This window comes from Ahaetulla prasina, chromosome 17, assembly GCF_028640845.1.
Source record: "Ahaetulla prasina isolate Xishuangbanna chromosome 17, ASM2864084v1, whole genome shotgun sequence".
Lineage (NCBI taxonomy): Eukaryota > Metazoa > Chordata > Lepidosauria > Squamata > Colubridae > Ahaetulla > Ahaetulla prasina.
The window spans coordinates 11,005,678-11,032,754 of record NC_080555.1 but is presented as its reverse complement, the minus strand read 5'-3'; the positions used below and the strand labels follow the sequence as shown (position 1 = coordinate 11,032,754).

Sequence of the window (27,077 nt, the reverse complement as noted above, 5' to 3'; positions counted from 1 at the left end):
ATGACAGACTCAATAATTCCTCTGTAGAACTGGATCAGCAGCTCCTTGGGCAGTTTGAGCTTACTGAGTTGGCGCAGAAAGAACAGTCTTTGTTGTCCTTTTTTAATGATGTTTTTGATGTTAGCTGTCCATTTTAGATCTTGCGATATGATAGAACCTAGAAATTTGAAGGTTTCTACTGTTGATACTGTGTTGTCAAGTATTGTGAGAGGTGGAAGTATGGAAGGGTTTTTCCTAAAGTCTACCACCATTTCTACGGTTTTGAGTGTGTTCAGTTCCAGATTGTTTTGGTTGCACCACAAGGCTAGTCGTTTGACCTCTCGTCTATATGCGGATTCGTCATCGTCTCGAATGAGACCAATCACTGTTGTGTCATCTGCGAACTTCAGTAGCTTAACAGATGGATCATTGGAGATGCAGTCATTGGTATATTCAGTCTTCCAATAGTTTAAAATAGGAGTTTCAAACTCGAATGGGAGAGCTGAGTTACATAAAATGGGTTAATTAGTGGGACACATTCATAAACATGCAGAAAACAGTCAACGTTTATTCATTATTCATTGTTTAAATTAGTAAAACAGACAAATGTAGAATTTGCTTTACAATTAGTCACGGTTTAATCCAGGGGTGAAATCCAGCAGGTTCTGACAGGTTCTGGAGAACCGGTAGCGGAAATTTTGAGTAGTTTGGAGAACCGGCAAATACCACCTCTGGCTGGCCCCATAGTGGGGTGGGAATGGAGATCTTGCAATATCCTTCCCCTGCCACACCCACCAAGCCGTAGTAAAAAAATTTGAATTTCACCACTGATTTAATCATTTAAAAAAATCAACATAAAATGGCGCTATGGATGGCTGGGAGCCAGTCTGGTGTTGTAGTTTAGGCACCAGGCTAGCAACCAGGCAAGGGTGAGTTCTAGTTCCCGCCTTAGGCACAAAGCCAGCTGGCTGACCTTGGGCCTGTCGCTCTCCCTCAGCCCTAGGAAGGAGGCAATGGCAAGCCACTTATGAAAAACCTTGCCAAAAAAACACGCAGGGACCGGTCCTGTCAGTTGCTAGGTGTCAACACTGACCTGAAGACCCCTCCCCTCCAAAATTGATGTATAATAAAAGCAAAAAAACAATAACAGGGTTGGGAGGGACCTTGGAGATCTTCTAGTCCAACCCCCTGCTCAAGCAGGAGACCCTATACCAGGGGTCTCCAACCTTGGCAACTTTAAGCCTGGAGGACTTCAACTCCCAGAATTCCCCAGCCAGCTTTGCTGGCTGGGGAATTCTGGGAGTTGAAGTCCTCCAGGCTTAAAGTTGCCAAGGTTGGAGACCCCTGCCCTATACCATCCCAGACAAATAGCTCTCCAATCTCTTCTTAAAAGCCTCCAGTGATGGAGCGTCCACAACTTCTGGTGGCAAGCTGTTCCCCTGATTAATTGTTCTCACTGTAAGGAAATTTCCACTTAGTTCTAGGTTGAATTGCTCCTGTTATTTCTCTCCCCCCTCCCCCCGCTCCTTGGGCTTAGCTGTGGATCTGAAGTTTGTGTGGAGTCTGTTTTTGGTTGCCCTTGAAAGGTGGTCTTAATTCCAGGTTTTGGGCTTGGCGCTGATTTCTCCCTTCTCCCTCCAGATCTCAGTCAACATTTTCCGAATTCTTCCACCCAGTGAAAACCCCGAGTTCGATCCCGAAGAAGATGAACCAAACCTGGAACCGTCTTGGCCCCATCTCCAGGTAAGAGAACTTCTGAAGACCATAAAATTAATAGCAATAGCACTTACACTTATATACCGCGTTGTAGTGCTTTTACAGCTCTCTCTAAGTGGTTTACAGAGTCAGCCTCTTTCCCCCAATAATCTGGGTCCTCATTTTACCCACCTCGGAAGGACAGAAGGTTGAGTCAATCTTGAGCTGGTCAGGTTCTGGCAGTGGGCAGAGAAAGGAAGGAAGGAAGGAAGGAAGGAAGGAAGGAAGGAAGGAAGGAAGGAAGGAAGGAAGGAAGGAAGGAAGGAAGGAAGAAAGGGAAATAGCAATAGCACTAAGACTTATATCCCGCTTCACAGTGCCATACAGCCCTAAGCGGTTTACAGAGTCAGCCTCTTGCCCCCAACAATCTGGGTCCTCATTTTACTCACCTCGGAAGGATGGAAGGTTCAGTCAACCTTCAGCCAGTCAGGATTGAACTACTGGCAGTGGACAGAGGAAGGAAGGAAGGAAGGAAAGAAGAAAAGGAAGGAAGGAAGGAAGGAAGGAAGGAAGGAAGGAAGGAAGGAAGGAAGGAAGGAAGGAAGGAAGGAAGGAAAAAAAATACCATGTTTCCCCAAAAATAAGACCCTGTCTTATATTTTATTGAACCCTGAAATAAGTGCTTGGCTTTATTGCCATGCACTCAAAAGCGCGATTGGGCTTATTATCAGGGGATGTCTTATTTTGGGGAAAACAGGGTAGCAATAGCATTTAAACTTATATTCCGCTTCAAACTCCTGGCTGTGGGCAGAATTAGCCTGCAATCCTGCATTCTAACCACTGTTCCACCACAGGAGGGAGGGAGGGAAGGGAAGGGAAGGGAAGGGAAGGAAAGGGAGGGAGGAAGGAAGGAAGGAAGGAAGGAAGGAAGGAAGGAAGGAAGGAAGGAAGGAAAAAAAAAATAGCAATAGCCCTTAGACTTACATACCGCTTCACAGTGCCTTTACAGCCCTCTCTAAGCATTTTACAGAGTCAGCATTTTGCCCCCAACAATCTGGGTCCTTATTTTACTGACCTGGGAAGGATGGAAGGCTGAGTCAACCTTGAGATGCCTCCTTGAGGAGTGGCTCATGGGTTTGGATGTATCCCTGGCTGGAGGAAAGGGCCTGGTGGAACTTCCATCTTTTCAAGGCTTTGCCTCCCAGTGGGAGAAGAAAGTTGAGTTGGATTTGATCGATTCCCTTTCTCTGTGTGTGTGTGTGTCTCTGTTTCCAGCTTGTATATGAATTTTTCCTCCGGTTCCTTGAAAGTCCAGACTTCCAACCCTCGGTTGCCAAGAGATACATAGACCAGAAATTCGTATTGATGGTAAGTGAGAGGGAAAGGGAGGGTTTTATGGCTAGGAATCATGGTGGGAAGGCTTTCCTCCAGAGGTCTTGGTTGCTCTGCCATAGGTTCGCCATCATGAGTGTATAGGGTCTCCTGATTGGGCAGGGGTTAGACTAGATCAGGGGTCCCCCAACCCTTCGGACCTCAGGGACCACAACATTCATAATTTTAAATCCTGCGGACCACTAATATGATCTGCCTAATGATTGGCTGGGTGGGCGTGGCTAGGTGGTCGTGTGACTGGGTGGCCAACTCGATGTCACTCATGTTGAGGGGTGCCTCGCCAGCCTCTATTCGCACCCCCCTCCCAGCTACTTCTCGCCTGCCCGCCCAGGCTCCTTAGGGCCCCAATAGGAAGCAGTTGCTCCTTAGGGCCCCAATAGGAAGCAGCCACCATGAGAAAAGAGTTGGCAAAACGGCTCAGTTCAAATTGGATCTGACCGAGAAGGAGGCTCAGCAGAAGCACCTCACTGAGGACTAGGAGCATTAGGCTTTCCAAGCAGAGGGAAGACCTGCGGGAGTGCAAGGCCAAGTACCGGCGCCTGGAGGCTCAGCAAGCTGAGATCGTCAGCCAGTTCCAGGCCATGATGCAGTCCCACTGGAATGAGGCCCTCCGGCTCTTCGCCACCAGCAGCACTTCCTTCCAGCCTTCGCCCAAAGCCCTACACCAGGCGGCTGAAGCAGACCCCAAGTCAGAATTTCTGCCCCTTTCCAACCCTCACAAAAAGACCCCAAAGGGGGAAACTCTCTGCAGCAACACAATTGCACGTATCCGGCCCAATTTGAGGACCCCTGATTTAGTACAATATAAAAAACGCAAATAATTTTTCTGGGGACCACCAAAATTTTCTTGCAGACCAACGGTGGTCCACGGACCACCAGTAGGTGACCGCTAGACTAGAAGACCTCCGAGGTCCCTCCAAACACTATTATTCTGTATTTTCTGTTCTTGTTTGCTCTCTGGAAACTCCTCAACGTTCAATGCAGCTTGGTCTGTTGAGATCCAGGATGATCCGTCTAGTGTCCAAGTTCTGCGTGCTAACTAATTAACTATAGAATTTAGATTATTAACTATAGAATTTAGATTATTTGAATTAAGTAATTTTTTGCTCTACGTGTTGAACCATTGAAAGAGGAAAAAAGCCACTTGCAGTCCTGCAATTATCCAGCTGGCTTCTGGATTTTCTTAACAACTGTGTGATTCACTTAATGACTGCAGCAAAAAAAAAAAAAAAAGGTTCAGGAGCCCAAAATGTCTGCTGCTAAGCAAGACAGTCAAGTGATTTTTATCCTTTTTACGACTTTTCTTGCCACGGTTCTTAAGTGAGCTATTGCAGTTGTTAAGTGTCAGAAGGTGGCAAAAAGAGGATCATGTGACCTGTGGATCATGTGACCTGATCATGTGATCAGGATGCAACCATCATAAGTACATTCCAGTTGCCAAGCATTTAAATATTGACCATGTGATCATGGGGATGCTGCAACCGTCATAAGTGTGAAACGAGGTCATAAGTCACTTCTTTCAGTGCTGTTGTAGCTGTGAACGGTCACTAAACGAATGCTTGTAAGCGGAGGACTATCTGGAATAAAATCTGGCCTAGTTAGACGATGACTAGCTTATTCTGATGACTAGCTGGAGTCTGGAGCTAATTGAGGTCATATGTTGAGAATTACCTGCCTAGGCTAGGAAGAGCCGCCCCACAAATGAGGAATGGGGCCAAGGCAAAAAATAAAATAACATTCTAAAATTAGGATACGATCGGACAGAATGTTATTCAGTAAAAGAATAGAAGTAGAAATAGAATAATATATAACATGGAATGGAATGGAATGAAAGAGAATAGAAAATATGGAATGGAATCGAATGGGATGGAATGGAATGGAATGGAACAGAATGGAGAATAGAATAGAATAGAATAGAATAGAATAGAATAGAATAGAATAGAATAGAATAGAATAGAATAGAATAGAATAGAAAATATGGAATGGAATGAAAGAGAATAGAAAATATGGAATGAAATAGAATGGAATGGAATAGAATAGAATAGAATATGGAAAGAATAGAATAGAATAGAATAGAATAGAATAGAATAGAATAGAATAGAAAATTTGGAATGGAATGGAATGGAAGAGAATAGAAAATATGGAATGGAATGGAATGGAATGAAAGAGAATAGAAAATATGGAATGAAATAGAATGGAATGGAATGGAATAGAATAGAATAGAATAGAATAGAATAGAAAATATGGAAAGGAATGGAATGGAATGGAATGGAAGAGAATAGAATAGAAAATATGGAATGAAATAGAATATGGAATGGAATGGAAGAGGAGGAATGGAATGGAATGGAATAGAATAGAATAGAATAGAATAGAATAGAATAGAATAGAATAGAATAGAATAGAATAATAAAATATAACTTACAATCCAACTGAGGTCACGAAATGGGAAACGTTTTCGAAATCCTTGCCAATGCGCTCTTTTTCTCTTTCGCCATCCTCCAGCTGCTGGAATTGTTCGACAGCGAAGACCCCAGGGAGCGTGAATACCTCAAGACCATCCTTCACCGGGTTTATGGCAAATTCCTGGGCCTTCGGGCATATATTCGCAAGCAATGCAATAACATTTTTTTGAGGTGAGGGGCTTCCTTGCCTTCGGTTTGCCTGCGTTTTCATCCTGAACAATCAAGGAGTGTTGTGTGCCATGCACAACCTTTCCTAATTTTGAACCTTGCACAAAATTTTCTGATTCATTCCAAGGAGAGAACCTTATTAACTGAGCCTGAGGAGCAGTTTTCAATGTTGGCAACTTTAAGAAGGGTGGACTTCCACTCCCAGAATCCCCCAGCCGGCATGCTTTAAGATGGGTGGACTTCCACTCCCAGAATCCCTCAGCCAGCATGGTTTAAAATAGGTAGACTTCCACTCCCAGAATCCCCCAGCCGGCATGCTTTAAGATGGGTGGACTTCCACTCCCAGAATCCCTCAGCCAGCATGGTTTAAGAGGGGAGGACTTCCACTCCCAGAATCCTCCAGCCGGCATGCTTTAAGAGGGGTGGACTTCCACTCCCAGAATCCCTCAGCCAGCATGCTTTAAGAGGGGTGGACTTCCACTCCCAGAATCCCTCAGCCGGCATGCTTTAAAATGGGTGGATTTCCACTCCCAGAATCCCCCAGCCTTCATGCTTTAAGAGGGGAGGACTTCCACTCCCAGAATCCCCCAGCCGGCATGCTTTAAGATGGGTGGACTTCCACTCCCAGAATCCCTCAGCCAGCATGGTTTAAAATAGGTAGACTTCCACTCCCAGAATCCCCCAGCCGGCATGCTTTAAGATGGGTGGACTTCCACTCCCAGAATCCCTCAGCCAGCATGGTTTAAGAGGGGAGGACTTCCACTCCCAGAATCCTCCAGCCGGCATGCTTTAAGAGGGGTGGACTTCCACTCCCAGAATCCCTCAGCCAGCATGCTTTAAGAGGGGTGGACTTCCACTCCCAGAATCCCTCAGCCGGCATGCTTTAAAATGGGTGGATTTCCACTCCCAGAATCCCCCAGCCTTCATGCTTTAAGAGGGGAGGACTTCCACTCCCAGAATCCCCCAGCCGGCATGCTTTAAGATGGGTGGACTTCCACTCCCAGAATCCCTCAGCCAGCATGGTTTAAAATAGGTAGACTTCCACTCCCAGAATCCCCCAGCCGGCATGCTTTAAGATGGGTGGACTTCCACTCCCAGAATCCCTCAGCCAGCATGGTTTAAGAGGGGAGGACTTCCACTCCCAGAATCCTCCAGCCGGCATGCTTTAAGAGGGGTGGACTTCCACTCCCAGAATCCCTCAGCCAGCATGCTTTAAGAGGGGTGGACTTCCACTCCCAGAATCCCTCAGCCGGCATGCTTTAAAATGGGTGGATTTCCACTCCCAGAATCCCCCAGCCTTCATGCTTTAAGAGGGGAGGACTTCCACTCCCAGAATCCCCCAGCCGGCATGCTTTAAGATGGGTGGACTTCCACTCCCAGAATCCCTCAGCCAGCATGGTTTAAAATAGGTAGACTTCCACTCCCAGAATCCCCCAGCCGGCATGCTTTAAGATGGGTGGACTTCCACTCCCAGAATCCCTCAGCCAGCATGGTTTAAGAGGGGAGGACTTCCACTCCCAGAATCCTCCAGCCGGCATGCTTTAAGAGGGGTGGACTTCCACTCCCAGAATCCCTCAGCCAGCATGCTTTAAGAGGGGTGGACTTCCACTCCCAGAATCCCTCAGCCGGCATGCTTTAAAATGGGTGGATTTCCACTCCCAGAATCCCCCAGCCTTCATGCTTTAAGAGGGGAGGACTTCCACTCCCAGAATCCCCCAGCCGGCATGCTTTAAGAGGGGAGAACTTCCACTCCCAGAATCCCCCAGCCGGCATGCTTTAAGAGGGGAGGACTTCCGCTCCCAGAATCCCCCAGCCGGCATGCTTTAAGAGGGGAGGACTTCCGCTCCCAGAATCCCCCAGCCGGCATGCTTTAAGATGGGTGGACTTCCACTCCCAGAATCCCTCAGCCAGCATGCTTTAAAATGGGTGGATTTCCACTCCCAGAATCCCCCAGCCGGCATGCTTTAAGATGGGTGGACTTCCACTCCCAGAATCCCTCAGCCAGCATGGTTTAAAATAGGTAGACTTCCACTCCCAGAATCCCCCAGCCGGCATGGTTTAAGAGGGGTGGACTTCTGCTCCCAGAATCCCCCAGCCGGCATGCTTTAAGAGGGGTGGACTTCCACTCCCAGAATCCCCCAGCCAGCATGGTTTAAGAGGGGTGGACTTCTGCTCCCAGAATCCCCCAGCCGGCATGCTTTAAGATGGGTGGACTTCAACTCCAACCTGCTGGCTAGGGAATTCTGGGAGTTGAAGTCCACCAGCCTTTAAGTAGCCAAGCCTGAGAAACGCTATGCTAGAGAGTTGCCCATGCAACCTTTTCTCTAATCTAATGCTGTCTAAATACGTTGGGGGACAAAGCCCATCATCCCCAGCTGAAATCATTCAAAAGTCAAGATATTGGGGGGGGAGGGGAGGCATGCCAGCAGGCACAAGGAGTTAATTCTGTGCTCTTCCCCTCATTTTCTCAGGCAGCTGATTCCTTTATACCAGGGGTCTCCAACCTTGGTCCCTTTAAGACTTGTGGACTTCAACTCCCAGAGTCCCTCAGCCAGCAAAGCAGGAGTCTCCAACCTTGGTCCCTTTAAGGCTTGTGGACTTCAATTCCCAGAGTCCCTCAGCCAGCAAAGCAGGAGTCTCCAACCTTGGTCCCTTTAAGGCTTGTGGACTTCAATTCCCAGAGTCCCTCAGCCAGCAAAGCAGGAGTCTCCAACCTTGGTCCCTTTAAGGCTTGTGGACTTCAATTCCCAGAGTCCCTCAGCCAGCAAAGCAGGAGTCTCCAACCTTGGTCCCTTTAAGACTTGTGGACTTCAACTCCCAGAGTCCCTCAGCCAGCAAAGCAGAGGTCTCCAACCTTGGCCACTTTAAGGCTTGTGGACTTCAATTCCCAGAGTCCCTCAGCCAGCAAAGCAGGAGTCTCCAACCTTGGTCCCTTTAAGGCTTGTGGACTTCAATTCCCAGAGTCCCTCAGCCAGCAAAGCAGGAGTCTCCAACCTTGGTCCCTTTAAGACTTGTGGACTTCAACTCCCAGAGTCCCTCAGCCAGCAAAGCAGAGGTCTCCAACCTTGGTCCCTTTAAGGCTTGTGGACTTCAATTCCCAGAGTCCCTCAGCCAGCAAAGCAGGAGTCTCCAACCTTGGTCCCTTTAAGGCTTGTGGACTTCAATTCCCAGAGTCCCTCAGCCAGCAAAGCAGGAGTCTCCAACCTTGGCCACTTTAAGACTTGTGGACTTCAACTCCCAGAGTCCCTCAGCCAGCAAAGCAGGAGTCTCCAACCTTGGTCCCTTTAAGGCTTGTGGACTTCAATTCCCAGAGTCCCTCAGCCAGCAAAGCAGGAGTCTCCAACCTTGGTCCCTTTAAGACTTGTGGACTTCAACTCCCAGAGTCCCTCAGCCAGCAAAGCAGGAGTCTCCAACCTTGGTCCCTTTAAGACTTGTGGACTTCAACTCCCAGAGTCCCTCAGCCAGCAAAGCAGGAGTCTCCAACCTTGGTCCCTTTAAGACTTGTGGACTTCAACTCCCAGAGTCCCTCAGCCAGCAAAGCAGGAGTCTCCAACCTGGCTGGCTGAGGAACTCTGGGAGTTGAAGTCCACAAGTCTTAAAGGGACCAAGGTTGGAGACCCCTGTTCTTAGAGGTCATCCTCAACGCACAGCCCCAATTAGAGATGGAGTTTCAATTGCCAAGCAACGCAATCATGAAGTCATCGGGACTGCATTTCGCAACCAGTTTGACTGCGGTCGTGAAGCGAATCGCACGATTGTTAAAGCGAATCACCCGGTCGCTAAGTGAACCTGGCTTTCCCTCCAATTGATTCTGGTTATTGGAAACCTGGTCGGAGTACAGTTACAACTGTAATACGCACGATGGCCAATTGTGATGAAATGCGGTCAGGTGACCGAACGGGAGAAGTGTGACCGTTGTAACTTTGAGGATGGGTCCTAAGTCCACAAGCCTTAAAGGGACCAAGGTTGGAGACCCCTGCTTTATACTGCCTTAATAATTTGCCAAGAATCATGACTTGTTTGAAGCCTAAATGGGTGAATTTAAAACCAAGTGTTTTTTTGGGGATTTGACCCCTTTAAAATGTATGGCCTTTAACTCCCAGAATTCCCCAGCCAGCAGGCTGGAGTTGAAGACCACTCATCTTAAAGCATGCTGGCTGGGGAATTCTGGGAGTTGAAGTCCACAAGTCTTAAAAGTTGCCAAGGTTGGAGACCCCTGATTGTGGAATTCTGGGAATTGAAGTCCATATATCTTAAAGCATGCTGGCTGGGGAATTCTGGGAGTGGAAGTCCATCCATATTAGAAGATGCTGGGCGAGGGGGATTTCTGGGAGCCGAACTCCACAGTTTCACAGTCAGAGAAACATCAATTTAAAATATTTGCATCCCATTTCTTGTGGTTAGAAAAAAAAACCTAGTTTTGCATAAGTTGTGCAGACTCATTGGGGAACGGATCTTTGATCTGGACAATAAGCTGGACAAATGACCCGATAGGTTGCAGATTGCAGCCACTAAGCCCACCCAGAGGCTTAGATGGAAGGTGTGGGGCTGAGTGTGAACTCACCTGTGAGACTAAGATCCCCGCTGAACTCCCTTCTGGGGTGGGAAGGCTATTTAGAGCAGTGGTAAAATCTGAACCGGTTTACTACCGGTTCGCTGGCTGTCAGTGGTGGGATTCAGCCAGTTCGCACCACTTCGGGAGAACCGGTTGTTAACTTTCTGAGCAGTTTGGTGAACTGGTTGTTGGAAGAAATCATTAGGGCAGAGAACCGGTTGTTAAATTACTTGAATCCCACCACTGCCAGCTGTGCATGCGCGCAGCACCAAATGCGAGTTGTGCGCACATTGCACGCCAAAAGGAGGCATGGGGTAAGTAGAACAGTCTGCATTGGGGGGGGGGGTTGTATGATCAGCTGTGGCACGCAAGCTTTTTTTTTACTTTTAAAAGCATTTTTTTTACAAACCTATTCGGCTGTAAAGAGGTTGTAAAAAAAATGCTTTTAAAAGTTTTTTTAAAAAAGGCTCTTGACGATCGCGCGGCTCAGCTGTGATTGTCAGAGCCTTTTTTTAAAAAAATCTTTTAAAAGCATGTTTTTTACAACCTATTCAGCCAAAGAAGTTATTAAAAAAAAATGCTTTTAAAAGTAAAAAAAAAAAAAAAAGGTTCTGACGATCGCGCGGCTTAGCTGGGCATGGGGGCAGGGATTTTTGCTACCGGTTCTCTGAACCACCCGTTGCCATTGCTACCGGATTGGCCGATGTGGTCCGAACCGGGAGCATTTCACCCCTGATTTAGAGCAGTACCCCCCAACCTTTTGGGCTCCAATAACCGGTTCCGTGCAGAGAGATTTTTCCACAAACCGAAAGGGACTGTGGTTTTGTGTATTGCCTGCATCCTGTCGTGTCCCACCCCCCACTCCGACTTGACCAACTTGGCAACGAAGCCTCTGCAGCTTGCCAAGTTCCATCGAGGTTTATCAGGGTAGGCAGGAGTCCAAGTTGTGACTTCAGCGATAGAGTCTGGTATCAGCCAACTCGATAAGACTTTGCTTGACTCAAGATTGGAATGCCAAAAGCAGGTCTTTTATATAGGCTGTGGGGTGTGGCTCCATGACTCAGCATTTATCCAGGCCTGCCCCTCCTCGCCTTCTGCTGGCGTCGCCTCTCAGATCTCCAGAAGCGAGGGTCCACCCACTTTGAATTGTCTTCAGCTGGATCTGCTGTCAGCGTCTGGGAAAGGAAGGAGTCAGAGGGAGTAGGCCCGGGTAATTCCACCACCTGGCTGGCTTCCTTCTCTGAAGGCTGAGCTAAAGGAACACACGCTGTATGAGTGAGGTTTATTGGGCTTCTCCTTTCACTCTTTGAATCCTCTCAGGGCATGGGGCCAGGGCCGGGGGCTGGAGGCATGACAGGCCGTTCATCTTCATTATCAGACTCGGATGGGCGGCTGTCGTTTGACGATCATTTGGCGGCCGTCTCCAAGAGGGCCTTCCACCAAGTATGCTTGGTGCGCCAGTTGCGCCCCTTCCTTGACCGGGATGCCTTATGCACGGTCACTCATGCCCTTGTCACTTCCCGTTTGGACTATTGCAATGCTCTCTACATGGGGCTGCCCTTGAAGTGCACCCGGAGGCTGCAGCTAGTTCAGAATGCAGCTGCGCGGGTAATAGTGGGAGCAACTCGTTGCTCCCATGTAACACCAATCCTGCGCAGTTTGCACTGGCTTCCTGTGGTCTTTCGGGTGCGCTTCAAGATTCTGGTTACCACCTTTAAAGCGCTCCATGGCTTAGGACCCGGGTACTTACGGGACCGCCTGCTGTTACCTTATGCCTCCCACCGACCCGTACACTCCCACAGAGAGGGTCTTCTCAGGGTGCCGTCCGCCAAGCAATGTCGGCTGGCGGCCCCCAGGGGAAGGGCCTTCTCTGTCGGAGCTCCTACGCTTTGGAATGAGCTTCCCCCCCGGTTTACGTCAAGTGCCTGATCTTCGGACTTTTCGGCGTGAGCTGAAAACGCACCTATTTATTCAAGCGGGACTGGATTAAAATTTTATTGGGGTTATTTATATTTTAAGATTTTAAATTGTTTTAAATTTTTCGGCCACATTATAATATGTTTTCTTTTAATTTCTTTTAATCTGTATATAGTGTATTTTTACTTGGCTGTACACCGCCCTGAGTCCTTCGGGAGAAGGGCGGTATAAAAATCGAAATAAATAAATAAATAAAAGGCCCTGTTAGAGACGGGAGGGGCCCGGCTGAGGAGAGGAGGGAGGACGAGTCACAACACATCCCGCAGATGGGGCTTGGCTTGTTTGAGCGGGCCGATTGCTGGCATGCCGTGGCCCGTGCCCTGTTGTACGACTTTTCCTTGCCACCACCGTTAAGTGAATCCTTGCAAGTTGTTCTGGCTCCCGCCCCTCCATCAACATTGCATGTTAGAAGGCCGCAAACGGGGGAATCGCGACGTAACCTCCGGGCACGCTGCACCCCCCCCCCCCGTCATAAAAATACAAGTCGGTGGCCAATTTCGATCACGCGACCGAGGGAGATGCGACAGTCGTTCAGTGGGGGGGAAAACGATCGTAAAAGTCGCTTTGATCAGGAGCCCGTTGTGGCTTCGGTCGGTCGGTAAGCGGGGTTGCTGTAAATATAGGAGCTCCCTGTTGAGTTTCGAGAAGGTGGGGATGATGGGGAAAGGGGGCAAAGGGGAGGTTTTTCGGGAAGACAACGGACAAGAATAAAACCCTCCCTGTTTATTTTGTTCCTCCCCGACAGGTTTATCTACGAGACCGAACATTTCAACGGAGTGGCGGAATTATTGGAAATCCTTGGGAGGTAAATATTTTAGGGCTGGGGGAAGCAACACTCCGGAAGGGCATTTAAAGGTGGTCTTTCCCTATTGTTTAAGGCAGGGGCCTCCAACCTTGGCAACTTTAAAACTTGTGGACTCCAACTCCCAGAGTTCCTCAGCCAGCTTTGCTGGCTGAGGAACCCTGGGAGTTGAAGTCCACAAGTCTTAAAGTTGCCAAGGTTGGAGGCCCTACTTTATAGCATAGACACCTTGGGATGGAAGGGAGCCCGCAGGTCACCTAGCCCAACCCCGTCCCCCGCTTTAGGGCAGGATCAAAGGAGGGCTCTCCAGCCTCCGGTCGAAGACCTTTAGCTAAAGAGAACTTGCCACTTCATGTGGCAGTCTGTTCCACAGGCTGCCGTTCTATACAAATTCCTTCCTCATCCAGGTTTCTTCGAATTGTAGTTTAGCCGTGTGGTGGCGCAGTGGTGAGAGTTGCAGTACTGCAGGCTACTTCTGCTGACGGAAGGAAAGAATAGAATAGAATAGAATAAAAATTTGCTTTCTCTGTAGCGGGTCATTGATTTCGTAAATGCAACACACAATATAGATTTTTTTTATACATAGCATAAAGGTAAAAAACGATATAGGCAGTGTTAGCTTCATTTCAGATGTCAAAAAGGGTTTTGTGGCTCCCGGTGTTTTGTTTTCAGTGAGGGTTTAAGGTTGCCGATTCCTGATCTATATGATTACAAAGTTCAACAAAAATTTCTTAAAAAGAAAGAAGAGAGGAATAGAGGGTAAGATGGAGGAGCCGAAGGAGAGAGAGGGGTAAAAGGAAGGGGAAGGAGAGGAAGATAGGATAGGGCAGGGGTCTGCAAACCTGGCTCTTTTAAGACTTGTGGAATTCAACTCCCAGAGTTCAAAGTTGGACTTTTGCAACTTTGCAACTTTGCAAAGCTGGCTAAGGAACTCTGGGAGTTGAAGTCCACAGGTCTTAAAAGAGCCAAGTTTGCAGACCCCTGGGATAGAGGATAAGAGTAGGGGAGAAGGTGAGAAAGGAGGGAAAGAGGAGAGGAGTGGGGGAGAGGAAAGAATAGAATAGAATAGAATTTTATTGGCCAAGTGTGATTGGACACACAAGGAATTTGTCTTGGTGCATATGCTCTCAGTGTACATAAAAGAAAAGATACGTTCATCAAGGTACAACATTTACACACAATTGATGGTCAATATATCAATATAAATCATAAGGATTGCCAGCAACAAGTTATAGTCATACAGTCATAAGTGGAAAGAGATTGGTGATGGGAACTATGAGAAGATTAATAGTAGTGCAGATTCAGTAAATAGTTTGACAGTGTTGATGGAATTATTTGTTTAGCAGAGTGATAGCCGTCGGGAAAAAAGAAAAAGATAAGAGGGAGGAAGGAAGGATAGAAGGAAGGAGGGAAGGGATGGGAAGAAAAAGAAAAAAGGGAAGAAAGGAAAGAATGAAAGGAAAAAGAAAAAAGGAAGGAAGAAAAGGAAGGAACGAAAGAGAAAGGAAAAGTGGGGATAGGATGGGAAGAAAAAAGGGAAGGAAGGAAGGAAAGAGAGAGGAGAAAGGATGGGATGGGATGGGAAGAAAAAGAAAAGGAAGGAAGGAAAGAATGAAAGAAAGAAAAAAGAAAAGAAAAAAGGAAGGAAAGAGAAAGGAAAAGTGAGGATAGGATAGGAAGAAAAAAGGGAAGGAAGGAAGGAAAGAGAAAAGAAGGAAGGAAGGTAGGAAGACGGAAAGAGAAAATTATAAAACTGGAGATAGTTCTTAAATTCATTCATCTCAGTCTTTCTCAACCTCTGGGAAATCCTAGCCAGGGAATTCTGGGAGTTGAAGTCCACTCCGCCAAGCCCCTTCGTTGGGAAGCCCTGATCTAGCTCCCCCCGCCACCGATACGAGAAATTAGCTGCTGCAACAACGACCCTGCAGGGGATCACCCCCCCTCCCTCCCGTAAAATCACACACCCCACCCCCGGCTTCTCTTTCAGCATCATCAACGGCTTCGCGCTGCCCTTGAAGGCGGAACACAAGCAGTTCCTGGTGCGGGTTCTGATCCCGCTTCACTCCGTCAAATCGCTCTCCATTTTCCACGCCCAGGTGAGCCTGGCAGCGCCTGGCACCCAGCAACCCCGGGGGGGGGGGTGGAGGTGCCAGAGACAAGCCCTCGGGGCGCCCCGTGGTCCAGCTCCTCAACCCGGATTCCTCTCTTGCAGCTGGCCTACTGCGTGGTCCAGTTCTTGGAGAAAGATGCCACGCTGACCGAGCACGTGAGTCCGGTCTTTGGAAGGGGCAGGGGGGGGCCTTGGAGGTCTTGTAGTCCAGCCCCCTGCTCAAGCAGGAGACCCTGTGCCATTTCAGACAAATGGCTCTCTAATCTCTTCTTAAAAACCTCCAGTAATGGAGGCACCCACAACTTCTAGTGGCAAGCAGTTCCATTGGTTAATTGCCCTCCCTGTTAGAAAGTTTCTCCTTAGTTCTAGGTTGTCTTCTTGATTAGTTCCCATCCGTTGTTTCTTGTCTTGCCTTCAGGTACTTTGGTTAAAAAGTTTGGGTTAAAAATAGGTTTTTTAAACATTAAATACAAACCCACACACCCACACCCACGTGTGTGTGTGTATTATATATATATATGTAGTCCTCAACATACATATATACCGTGTTTCCCTGAAAATAATTAATAATATTAATTGTTGCTCCCAAAGACACATTGGGGCTTATTTTCTGATTAGCTATTTTCAGGGAAATACGGTACAAGATGCACCCATCTGGCTGCCAATCTTAAGTGGGGCTTATTTTTGGGATAGGGCTTATATTTCGAGCATTCTGGAAAAATCATGCTAGGATTTATTTTCCGGTTGGGTCTTATTTTCGGGGAACAGGTTACATACATACATACACACACACACAAACTCACACACATACACATATATATGTATAATGTATATATGTAGTCCTGAACATATATATATCTATATATATCATATATGTGTGTGTGTATGTACATATTGACTTATGACCATTTCTCCCACCTACAATATGTGTGTGTGGGTTGAAATCCAGCAAGTTCTGACAGGTTCTGGAGAACCGGTAGCGGAAATTTTGAGTAGTTCGGAGAACCGGCAAATTCCACCTCTGGCTGGCCCCAGAGTGGGGTGGGAATGGAGATTTTGCAATATCCTTCCCGTAGGAGAGGGGAAGGAATGGGGATTTTGCAGTATCCTTCCCCTGAAGTGGGGTGGGAATGGAGATTTTGCAGTATCCTTGCCCTTGGAGGGGGGAAGGAATGGAGATTTTGCAGTATCCTTCCCCTAGGAGAGGGGAGGGAATGGGGATTTTGCAGTATCCATCTCCTGAAGTGGGGTGGGAATGGAGATTTTGCAATATCCTTCCCGTAGGAGAGGGGAAGGAATGGGGATTTTGCAATATCCTTCCCCTGAAGCAGGGTGGGAATGGAGATTTTGCAGTATCCTTCTCCTAGGAGAGAGGAGGGAATGGGGATTTTGCAGTATCCATCTCCTGAAGTGGGGTGGGAATGGAGATTTTGCAGTATCCTTGCCCTTGGAGGGGGAAGGAATGGAGATTTTGCAGTATCCTTCCCCTAGGAGAGGGGAAGGAATGGGGATTTTGCAGTATCCATCTCCTGAAGTGGGGTGGGAATGGAGATTTTGCAATATCCTTCCCGTAGGAGAGGGGAAGGAATGGGGATTTTGCAGTATCCTTCCCCTGAAGCAGGGTGGGAATGGAGATTTTGCAATATCCATCCCCTAGGAGAGGGGAAGGAATGGAGATTTTGCAATATCCTTCCCGTAGGAGAGGGGAAGGAATGGGGATTTTGCAGTATCCTTCCCCTGAAGCAGGGTGGGAATGGAGATTTTGCAATATCCTTCCCCTTGGAGGGGGGAAGGAATGGAGATTTTGCAGTATCCTTCCCCTAGGAGAGGGGAAGGAATGGAGATTTTGCAGTATCCTTCCCCTGGAGTGGGGGTGTGAATGGGGATTTTGCAGTATCCTTCCCCTGGAGTGGGGGTGTGAATGGGGATTTTGCAGTATCCTTCCCCCGGAGTGGGGGTGTGAATGGGGATTTTGCAGTATCCTTCCCCTGCCACGCCCACAGAACGGGTAGGGAAAAATTTTATATTTCACTCCTGGTGTGTATGCGTCTAGTCCTCAACTTACAACCATCCATTTAGTGAGATACACACACAGAGAGACACATATTTGCTGACGCTCTATTTAATTTTAACATCGGCGATTGCATGACCTCTATGGATGCCGTACGCTAAATACAAATCAATCAATCAATCAATAGCTCTTTTCTTCGACAGGTGATACGGGGCCTGTTGAAATACTGGCCGAAGACCTGCACCCAAAAAGAGGTACCGAAGGGCTCGGTCCAGGGGAGGGGGGTGTCGCACACATATGTGGGAGGGGGGTCAGGCCCCACAAGGGTCTCCTCCTCCCTTCATCCCCTCCTTCTCCCCCCTTCCTGATCAGGTGATGCTCCTGGGGGAAATTGAGGAGATCCTGGATGTTATCGAGCCCTCGCAGTTCGTGAAGATCCAAGAGCCGCTCTTCAAGCAAGTGGCGCGATGCATCGCCAGCCCCCACTTCCAGGTGTTTTGGGGAGGGGGCGCTCAGCAAAAGGACGGGGGCAGGGGGCGGGGGGGGGGAGCAGGGGTGAAATCCAGCAGGTTCTGACAGGTTCTGGAGAACCGGTAGCGGAAATTTTGAATACGTCGGAGAACTGGCAAATACCACCTCAGGCTGGCCCCAGAGTAGGGAGGGAATGGGGATTTTGTAATATCCTTCCCCCAGGAATGGGGATTTTGCCATATCCTTCCCCTGGAGTGGGGTGGGAATGGAGATTTTGCAGTACCCTTCCCCTGCCACGCCCACCAAGCCACACCACGCCCACCAAGCCATGCCCGCAGAACCGGTAGTAAAAAGAAATTGGATTTCAATGTTGGGTGGGAGCCATCTTAGAGCAGGGGTCTCCAACCTTGGTCCCTTTAAGACTCGTGGACTTCAACTCCCAGAGTTCCTCAGCCAGCTTTGCTGCTGAGGCAAAGCTGGCTGAGGAACTCTGGGAGTTGAAGTCCACAAGCCTTAAAGGGACCAAGGTTGGAGACCCCTGTTCTTACAGGTCGTCCTCAACTTACGGCCCCAATTAGAGATGGAGTTTCAATTGCCAAGCAATGCAATCATGAAGCCATCGGGACTGCATTTCGCAACCAGTTTGACTGCGGTCGTGAAGCGAATCGCACGATTGTTAAAGCGAATCACCCGGTCGCTAAGTGAACCTGGCTACTCCCTCCAATTGATTCTGCTTCTTGGAAACCCGGTCGGAGTACAGTTGCAACTGTAATACGCACGATGGCCAATTGTGATGAAATGCGGTCAGGTGACCGAACGGGAGAAGTCCGACCGTTGTAACTTTGAGGATGGGTCCTAAGTCGCTTTTTCCGAGGCCGTCGTAACTTTGAATTACCGTTCAGCCGGTGGTCATAATTCAAAGCCTGCCTTACAAGTAGTCCTCGACTTACAACCATCCGTTTAGTGACCGTTCAAAGTTACAACAGCCCTGAAAGAAGTGACTTACGACCGTTAGTCACACACTTACGACCGACGCAGCCTCCCCATGATCAAAATTCAAACGCTTGGCGACTGACTCGGATTTATGACGGTAGCAGTGTCTTGGGGGTCACGCGATCCCCTTTTGCGACCGTCGGACAAGCAAAACCGACAGGGAAAGCAGGTCCACTTAACAACCAGGTTACTAACTTAACCACCGCAGTGATTCACTTAACCACCGTGGCAAAGAAAGGTCATAAAACAGGACGGCGCTCACTTAACGACCGTCTTGCTTAGAAGGGGGAAATGGGGCAAAACTCAGAATAAATGTCTCGCTTCACAACAGAAATTTTTGGGCCCGATTGTGGCCATAAATCAAGGACTGCCCAGCTGGGGTCGGGGGAGTTTTCAAATGGGCTTTTGAATCCTCACAGCCGTTGCTCTGTTCTCCCCCTCCCCAAAAACAGGTGGCCGAACGGGCACTCTATTTCTGGAACAACGAATACATCTTGAGCCTGGTGGAGGACAACTGCCACACGGTGCTACCCAGCATATTCGGCACGCTCTACCGCGTCTCCAAGGAGCATTGGAACCCGTGAGTTCGGCAGTGAGAACTTGGCCAGAGAACGAGGACTTCCTCAGATTTCCCCAAAAGTTAGAAAACTCACCTGGGAAAAAGCCCACTTCCCGTTCTCCAGGAAATTACAACCTGGCGGAAGTTGTCCTCTTGGTCAGTCGGAATGGGACAACTCACCGCAGCCAGTTCACCGTGGGATGATCCAAGAATTCAATTCAGTTATTTCAAATAATTTTTAAAAAATATTATAATTTTGGTCATTCGCATTTTATTTCGTCCCTCCTTTGGCATCCTTAACGATTTTATTCAACCGCTTCTTCGATCCTAGTGTGATGTGTCCCACAGCGAGTTACCCATGGCAAATTAGCCACAAAGAGTTGACCATGGCTAGTTGGCTGCGGGGAGTTGGCCATTGTTGTGACCCAGGCCCCAGTAGGTAGTAATAAACTTAGTCCATGGAAAAACAAACTTTATACGAACAGCTGTTCAACTCAAAGTAAAACAAATGCCTCCTAACACAAATTCCTCAGTTATCTTGCAAACCTTGGTCCAATTAGGCAAATTGCCAAAGGCCCTTCCTGGCAAACATCCAGAAGCCACAAAAACAAAGACATACACGAAGCAGAAGACGAAGCAGAAGATGCAGCTACAACGTTGTTTTCCAGCAAAGCTCAAACGCCATTGCTGGTCTGTTTTAAGCCTTATGGGAGGGGCCAATCATCTCTTGGCCCTACTCCTTAGTTGTCCTCTCTCCTTGAGCTGCCTTCTTGCCTTCTGGCAGCTCTTCTCATGCATGCATTAGGAACAGGCTCCTCCTGTTCCTCTGCCTCACTACTATCAGTCTCTGGAGGCTCTGGAGTCCGCACCTCACTCCCCGATGGCCCTGGCCTCACCTCAGCCTCATCACTGTCTGACTCCGTTGTCAGCTCCATAGGCTGCTGATGGACCAAAATAGCCATGGCGAATTGGCCATGAAGTGTTGACCGTGGCTAGTTGGCTGTGATGAATTGGCCATGAAGAGTTGATCATGGCAAGTTGACTGACTGCAATGAATTGGCCATGAAGAGTTCACCATGGCTAGTTGGCTGCAGTGAATGGGCCATGAAGAGTTGACCATGGCTAATTGGCTGCAGTGAGTTGGCCATGGTGAATTGGCCATGAAAGTTGACCATGGCTAGTTGGCTGTGATGAATTGGCAATAAAGAGTTGACCATGGCTAGTTGGCTGCAATGAATTGGCCATGAAGAGTTGACCATGACTAATTGGCTGCAGTGAGTTGGCCATGGTGAATTGGCCATGAAAGTTGACCATGGCTAGTTGGCTGCAGTGAGTTGGCCATGAAGAGTTGACCATGGCTAGTTGGCTGCAGTGAATTGGCCATGAAGAGTTGACCATGGCTAGTTGGCTGCAGTGAGTTGGCCATGAAGAGTTGACCATGGCTAGTTGGCTGCAGTGATTCGGTCATGGTGAATTGGCCATGAAAGTTGACCATGGCTAGTTGGCTGCGGTGAATTGGCCATGAAGAGTTGACCATGGCTAGTTGGCTGCAGTGAATTGGCCATGAAGAGTTGACCATGGCTAGTTGGCTGCAGTGAGTTGGCCATGGTGAATTGGCCATGAAAGTTGACCATGGCTAGTTGGCTGCAGTGAATCGGTCATGGTGAATTGGCCATGAAAGTTGACCATGGCTAGTTGGCTGCGGTGAATTGGCCATGAAGAGTTGACCATGGCTAGTTGGCTGCAGTGAATTGGCCATGAAGAGTTGACCATGGCTAGTTGGCTGCAGTGAGTTGGCCATGGTGAATTGGCCATGAAAGTTGACCGTGGCTAGTTGGCTGCAGTGAATCGGTCATGGTGAATTGGCCATGAAAGTTGACCATGGCTAGTTGGCTGCGGTGAATTGGCAATGAAGAGTTGACCATGGCTAGTTGGCTGCAGTGAGTCAGTCATGGTGAATTGGCCATGAAGAGTTGACCATGGCTGTGTGGCTGCAGTTGGTCGTGGTGAGTTGTCGTAGTTGTGGGACTGTAGGGATGTTGGTCCTCTCCGTGTGTCCCAGGTTTGTCTTCTTGTCCTCACCGCCCCGTCCCACCTCTCTTCCCAGGACCATAGTGTCCCTGGTCTACAACGTCCTAAAGACCTTCATGGAGATGAACGGCAAGCTGTTCGATGAGCTCACTGCCTCCTACAAGGTGGAGAAGCAGCAGTAAGTTTTGTTTGTGCGAGGGTGTGAACTGTTTGAGTGGGGGTGGGGAGATGGGGGTGGGGAATTCTGGGAGTTGAAGCCCACAAGCCTTCCAAGTTACAGATACAGATTAACAAGAGTTGGAAGGGACCTTGTAGATCATCTAGTCCAACCCCACCCACCCAAACAGACCCTACACCATTTCTGGCAAATGTCAGGCTGGTCTCTTCTTGAAAGCTTGGCTGAGGAATTCTGGGAGTCCACAAGTCTTAAAGTTGCCAAGGTTGGAGACCCCTCGTCTAGAAGAACGTTCAAGCTTCCTCCCAACTCTTGTTAATTGTGTAATTCTGAATTTTGTCGTTTTGCTGGGCACGTGGTTGCGGTGGGGTGGGGGGGTATGTGGTTGGGCCGGTTGGGGGGGGTGTTAAATGGGAAGCCGCCTTCTTCGCCCCTGACCTCCCCCCTCCTCCTCCTCCTGCCCCCCCCCCCTCCCCTGCAGGGAACTGAAGAAGGAAAAGGACCGCCAGGAGCTCTGGAGGCATCTGGATGAACTTCAGCTGCAGAAGCTCCAAGGCTTGGAAGAAGCCAAGATGAACCGCTTGAATTTGCAACGCACCCTGGCCAGCTAGGAGCCTCTCCTCCGCCCTTGGAAGTGACACCCCCGCCTCCCCCGCCCCTCGTGGGCGGTGGGAGCGGTCCACCCCTCCCAGGCCGAGACAGCTGGTTCTCCTCCTCACCCCCCCACATCGTCTGCCCCCCCACACACCACGAGGCCAGCCGGAAAGCCAAAGGACGAGAGTTTCGGGGACTGGGCTGTGGGGTGGGGCAGTGGAGGGAGGGGCAGAGGCCCCCCCTCCGCTGGGCTGGGCTGCTCCCCCTCCTTGCCTAAAACTGATGGGCCTGTAAATAATAGGGGAGCCACAATCTTGCAAAGACAATTTTGGGGGGGGGGAAATGGCTAGACAGGCCTTTTGGGAGAATTGGAGTGCAATACCCGACGGGGGGGGGCAGGTCCTCCGGGGCAGGGAAAATGCAGCCCACCCACCCCCCCTTAGTAGTGACCCTAACCCTGTAGAGCCCCTCCTTGCCTCCTAAGCCCCACCCTTCCTTCCTCTTTTGCTGGGTGGGTGGGGGGGGGAGGGGGGGGGCAGTAGGCAGAAGGATGGTGCTGAAAGTGGGGAGGGGGGGGCGCTTGTCCTGCCAAGGAAGAAAGGGGGGGGGCACACCCGGAGAGGCCCTGCGCAAGGCACGTGTGTGGTGGTGGGCTTGCGTGGAGAAGAAATGTGCTCTCTCTCTTCCCCCCCCCCCAGCAATTCTTAGTGGGGGTTCGCAGTTGTGTCTGGCTGTGTGGTTGTGTGGTGTGTGAGAGAGAGAGAGGGAGTGGCGTGTGTCCTCTTCTGCTTGTGTTCCCCAGAAGGTTTCAGAAACGCACAAGACACACACACACAAGAGACCCCACACAGGGTCAGAGCGAAGAACAGCATCCGAAGTGTGTATATTGCGAGGGCCAAAGTAGGCCTTTCCCTTCCTCCTCCTTTTCTCCTCCTCCTCCTCCTCTTCCTTCTTCTCTTCTTCCCCAGCTGCCGCCTCCTCCTTCTCTTTCCTCCTCCTCCTTCCCCCTCTTCTCCTCCTCCTCCCTTCTCTTTCCTTCCTCCCCTTCCTCCTCCTTCTTCTTCTCCTAGCTTCCTTCCTTCCTTCTCCCCCTCCTCCTCCTCTTCCTTTTCTCCTTCCCCAGCTGCCTCCTTCTTCTCTTTCCTCCTCCTCCTTCCCCCTCTCCTCCTCCTCCTCCCTTCTCTTTCCTTCCTCCCCTTCCTCCTCCTCCTCCTTCTCCTAGCTTCCTTCCTTCCTTCTCCCCCTCCTCCTCCTCTTCCTTTTCTCCTTCCCCAGCTGCCTCCTTCTTCTCTTTCCTCCTTCTCCTCCTCCTCCCTTCTCTTTCCTTCCTCCCCTTCCTCCTCCTTCTCCTACCTTCCTTCCTTCCCCTCCTCTTCCTTCTTCTCTTCTCCTTCCCCAGCTGCTTCCTTCTTCTCTCCTCCTCCTCCTCCCTCCTCCTCTCCTCCTCTTCCTTTTCTCCTTCCCCAGCTGCCGCCTCCTCCTTCTCTTTCCTCCTCCTCCTTCCCCCTCTCCTCCTCCTCCTCCCTTCTCTTTCCTTCCTCCCCTTCCTCCTCCTTCTCCTAGCTTCCTTCCTTCCTTCTCCCCCTCCTCTTCCTTTCTTCTCTTCTCCTTCCCCAGATGCCTCCTTCTTCTCTTTCCTCCTCCTCCTTCCCCCTCTCCTCCTCCTCCTCCCTTCTCTTTCCTTCCTCCCCTTCCTCCTCCTTCTCCTACCTTCCTTCCTTCCTTCTTCCCCCTCCTCTTCCTTTCTTCTCTTCTCCTTCCCCCGCTGCCTCCTCCTCCTTCTCTTTCCTCCTCCTTCTTCCCCCTCTTCTCCTCCTCTTCTTCTTTCTCCTTCCTCCCCTTCCTCCTCCTCCTCTCCTTCCCCCAGCTGCCACCTTCTCTTTCCTCCTCCTCCTTCCCTCTCTTCTCCTCCTCCTCCTCCACTTCTTCTCCATCCTCCCCCTCCTTTTCCTCCCTGGGTTCCTGACCTTGGGGAAGACATATTTGCTGGATAGCACACGGAGTGACTTCAAAGAGGGTGCAGCAGGCTCTCTGCCTATCTCGCTCTGTGTGTATGTGTTTGTGTGTCTGCCTGTCGTGTGTGTTTCGTACGCAGGAGAGTCGTTCTCAGCCACCAAAATCTCAGCGCAGGAGGGCACTGCAGGAAACCCCACCGCAGCAGCCCCTCTGGTGGTCCTTGTTTGGAGGAGAGAAGAGGGGAGGGATGCTCATAAGAACACCTGAAAAGCAATTGATTCCTTTCTCTGGAGGCCTCCACATCTGGCTTGGGATGCTCAGAGAGACAGAACATCTGGAAAGCCACCTGAACCTAATTTTTATAGCTTCTAGTTGAACTGAGGGGTCCTTTGTTGGTCTCTGAGCTCGGTTGTTCTCCTGCAGACGCTTCCCGATCCAGCTAGGTCACACCAGTGCTAGTCAATCGGAATGCAGCTGGAAAGGGATCTCAAGAGGTCTGCTAGCCCATCCCCCTGCTCAATTAGGAGAGCCTATACCATTTCCTAGACTGTCCAACGTATTCTTGAAAACCTTCAGGGATGGAGCGCCCACGATTTCTGGTGGCAAGCCGTTCCACTGGTTAACTGTCCTCAATGTTAGGGAGTTTCTCCTTAATCCCAGGTTGCTTCTCTCCTTGGTTAGTTTCCATCTGTTGCTCCTTGTCCTGCCTTCCAATGCTTTGGAAAATAATTTGACGCCTCCCCCCTTCTTTGTGGCAGCCCCTCAAATACTGGAATACTGCGATCACGTCACCCCTAGTCCTTCTTTTAGACTGGCCAAACCCAATTCCTGCAACCTGTTCTTCCTATGGTTTAGTCTCCAGGCCTTGGATCATCCTGGTTGCTCTTCTCTGCACTTTTTCCAAAGTCTCAACACTCCTTTTTTTTTTTTTGTAATGCGAGGACCAAAACTGGATGCAGCATTCCGGGTGTGGCCTTACTAAGGCTTTATAAAGGGGTATTCACACTTGCTTTTCATTCTGTGCCTCTGTTTATGCCACCAAAGAATGCGTTAGGTTGGTTGGCTGCTGATGTGCTAGGGTTGATGTGGGACGCATTGATGACGTTACCTAGTTGGGTCATGAAACGCCTGCAAGAAAACAACCAAGCTCGGAGAGCCTCGAGGAGCCCTCAACCCTAATTTTAAGTGCCACGTTATGGCTGTAGCTGCCATGGTATCTTCTCTTCCCTTCCCCCCGACACAGACTCCTTGGGATGGAAGGGAACCCGCAGGTCACATAGTCCAACCGCCCACTTTAGGTCAGGATCTGAAAGGAAGGCCCTCCAGCCTCCGGTCGAAGACCTTTAGCCAAGGAGAACTTCCCATTTCATGTGGCAGTCAGTTCCACACAGTCTGTTCTATTCAATTCCTTCCCCATCCGGATTTCTTTGAACTGTAATTTAGTCGTGCGGTGGCGCAGTGGTTAGAGTGCGGTACTGCAGGCTACTTCTGCTGCCGGCTGCCTGCAATTTGGCAGTTCGAATCTCACCAGGCTCAAGGTTGACTCAGCCTTCCATCCTTCCAGGGAGGGTAAAATGAGGACCCGGATTGTTTGGGGCCGGGGGGGGGGGCAAGAGGCTGATTCTGTAAACCGCTTAGAGAGGGCTGTAAAAGGGATATAAGTCTTAAGTGCTGTTGCTAGTGGTGTAGGGTTTCCTGCCTAAGGGGGTTGGACTAGAGGACCTCCAAGGTCCCTTCCAACTCTGTTATTCTATTCTATTCTATTCATTATTCTGTTCTATTCATTATTCTATTCTATTCCTTATTCTATTCTATCCTATCCTATTCTATTCTATTCTATCCTATCCTATTCCTTATTCTATTGTATTCTATCCCATCCTATCCTATCCTATCCTATCCTATCCTATTCTATTCTATTCCTTATTCTATTCTATTCTGTTCCTTATTCTATCCTAATCCTATCCTATTCTATTCTATTCTATTCCTTATTCTATCCTATTTCTTATTCTATCCTATCCTATTCCTTATTCTATTCTATCCTATCCTATCCTATCCTATTCCTTATTCTATTCTATTCTAGTCCTTTTTCTATGCTATTCTATTCTATTTCTTATTCTATCCTATCCTATTCCTTATTCTATTCTATTCTATTCTATTCTATTCTATCCTATTCCTTATTCTATCCTATTTCTTATTCTATTCTATTCTATCCTATCCTATTCCTTATTCTATTCCTTATTCTATTCTATTCTATTCTATCCTATTCCTTATTCTATCCTATTTCTTATTCTATTCTATTCTATTCCTTATTCTATTCTATCCTATCCTATCCTATTCCTTATTCTATTCTCTTCTAGTCCTTTTTCTATGTTATTCTCTTCTATTCCTTATTCTATTCTATTTCTTATTCTATCCTATCCTATTCCTCATTCTATTCTATTCTATTCTATCCTATTCCTTATTCTATCCTATTTCTTATTCTATTCTATTCCTTATTCTATTCTATCCTATCCTATCCTATTCCTTATTCTATTCTATTCCCTATTCTATTCTATCCTATTCCTTATTCTATTCTATTCCTAATTCTAATTCTATTCTTCTTCCTCCAAATTAACAATTTTCTCTCCACCAAAGGTTGCGTGTTTGTGTGTGTGTGTGTGTGTAAGAGTACATGTGAGGGAGATGAGTGCAAGGTAAAAGACACCCCCCCTCCCCTCCCTCTATAGGCATGATCACCTCAACACAGTCTTGGTACCCAAAAACAGACCCTCGTTGGGGATTGGGGGTGGGTGGGGAGGGAAAGGGGACACAGCTTTCATTGCAGTTTATTTTTTAGTAGGCCACTCGGGTCGTCGGATTCTTCTCCTATATAATCGGACTTAGTAATGCCTCGCCACGGTGTAGTTTTCACAGGAGAAGACCTCCCCCCCCCCCGTCCCCAAAGCGCTGGAGGGGAGGGCCAGGGGTGATGGCGGCGGTGGTGGTTGAAGTGGGGCTGGCAGGGTAAACCTGGGGAGGGGGCTGCAAGAGAGATATTTTGTGGGGGCGGGCGGGGGATGGGTGGGGGGGGTCGAGTCTATTTATGAACAGTTTCCTGGATCACGAACCTTCCCTTTCCCCCCCCCCCCCGTCTTCCTTTTACTGGAC

General features: G+C 48.9%; 1 protein-coding gene across 1 annotated transcript in view; it reads left to right on the top strand.

The window, feature by feature from the left end:
- Positions 1-22,301, top strand: part of PPP2R5B (protein phosphatase 2 regulatory subunit B'beta) — a 45,996-nt gene extending 23,695 nt beyond the window's left edge. Inside the window, exons 3-13 of the mRNA XM_058160039.1 lie at positions 1,621-1,722; positions 2,950-3,042; positions 5,569-5,699; positions 12,974-13,033; positions 15,018-15,126; positions 15,243-15,296; positions 17,355-17,405; positions 17,524-17,643; positions 19,068-19,195; positions 21,282-21,383; positions 21,862-22,301. Coding sequence (XP_058016022.1) covers positions 1,621-1,722; positions 2,950-3,042; positions 5,569-5,699; positions 12,974-13,033; positions 15,018-15,126; positions 15,243-15,296; positions 17,355-17,405; positions 17,524-17,643; positions 19,068-19,195; positions 21,282-21,383; positions 21,862-21,991 — 1,080 coding nt within the window. The 3' untranslated portion in view covers positions 21,992-22,301. The remainder of the gene's footprint in view (positions 1-1,620; positions 1,723-2,949; positions 3,043-5,568; positions 5,700-12,973; positions 13,034-15,017; positions 15,127-15,242; positions 15,297-17,354; positions 17,406-17,523; positions 17,644-19,067; positions 19,196-21,281; positions 21,384-21,861) is intronic.
- Positions 22,302-27,077: the final 4,776 nt, after the last annotated feature.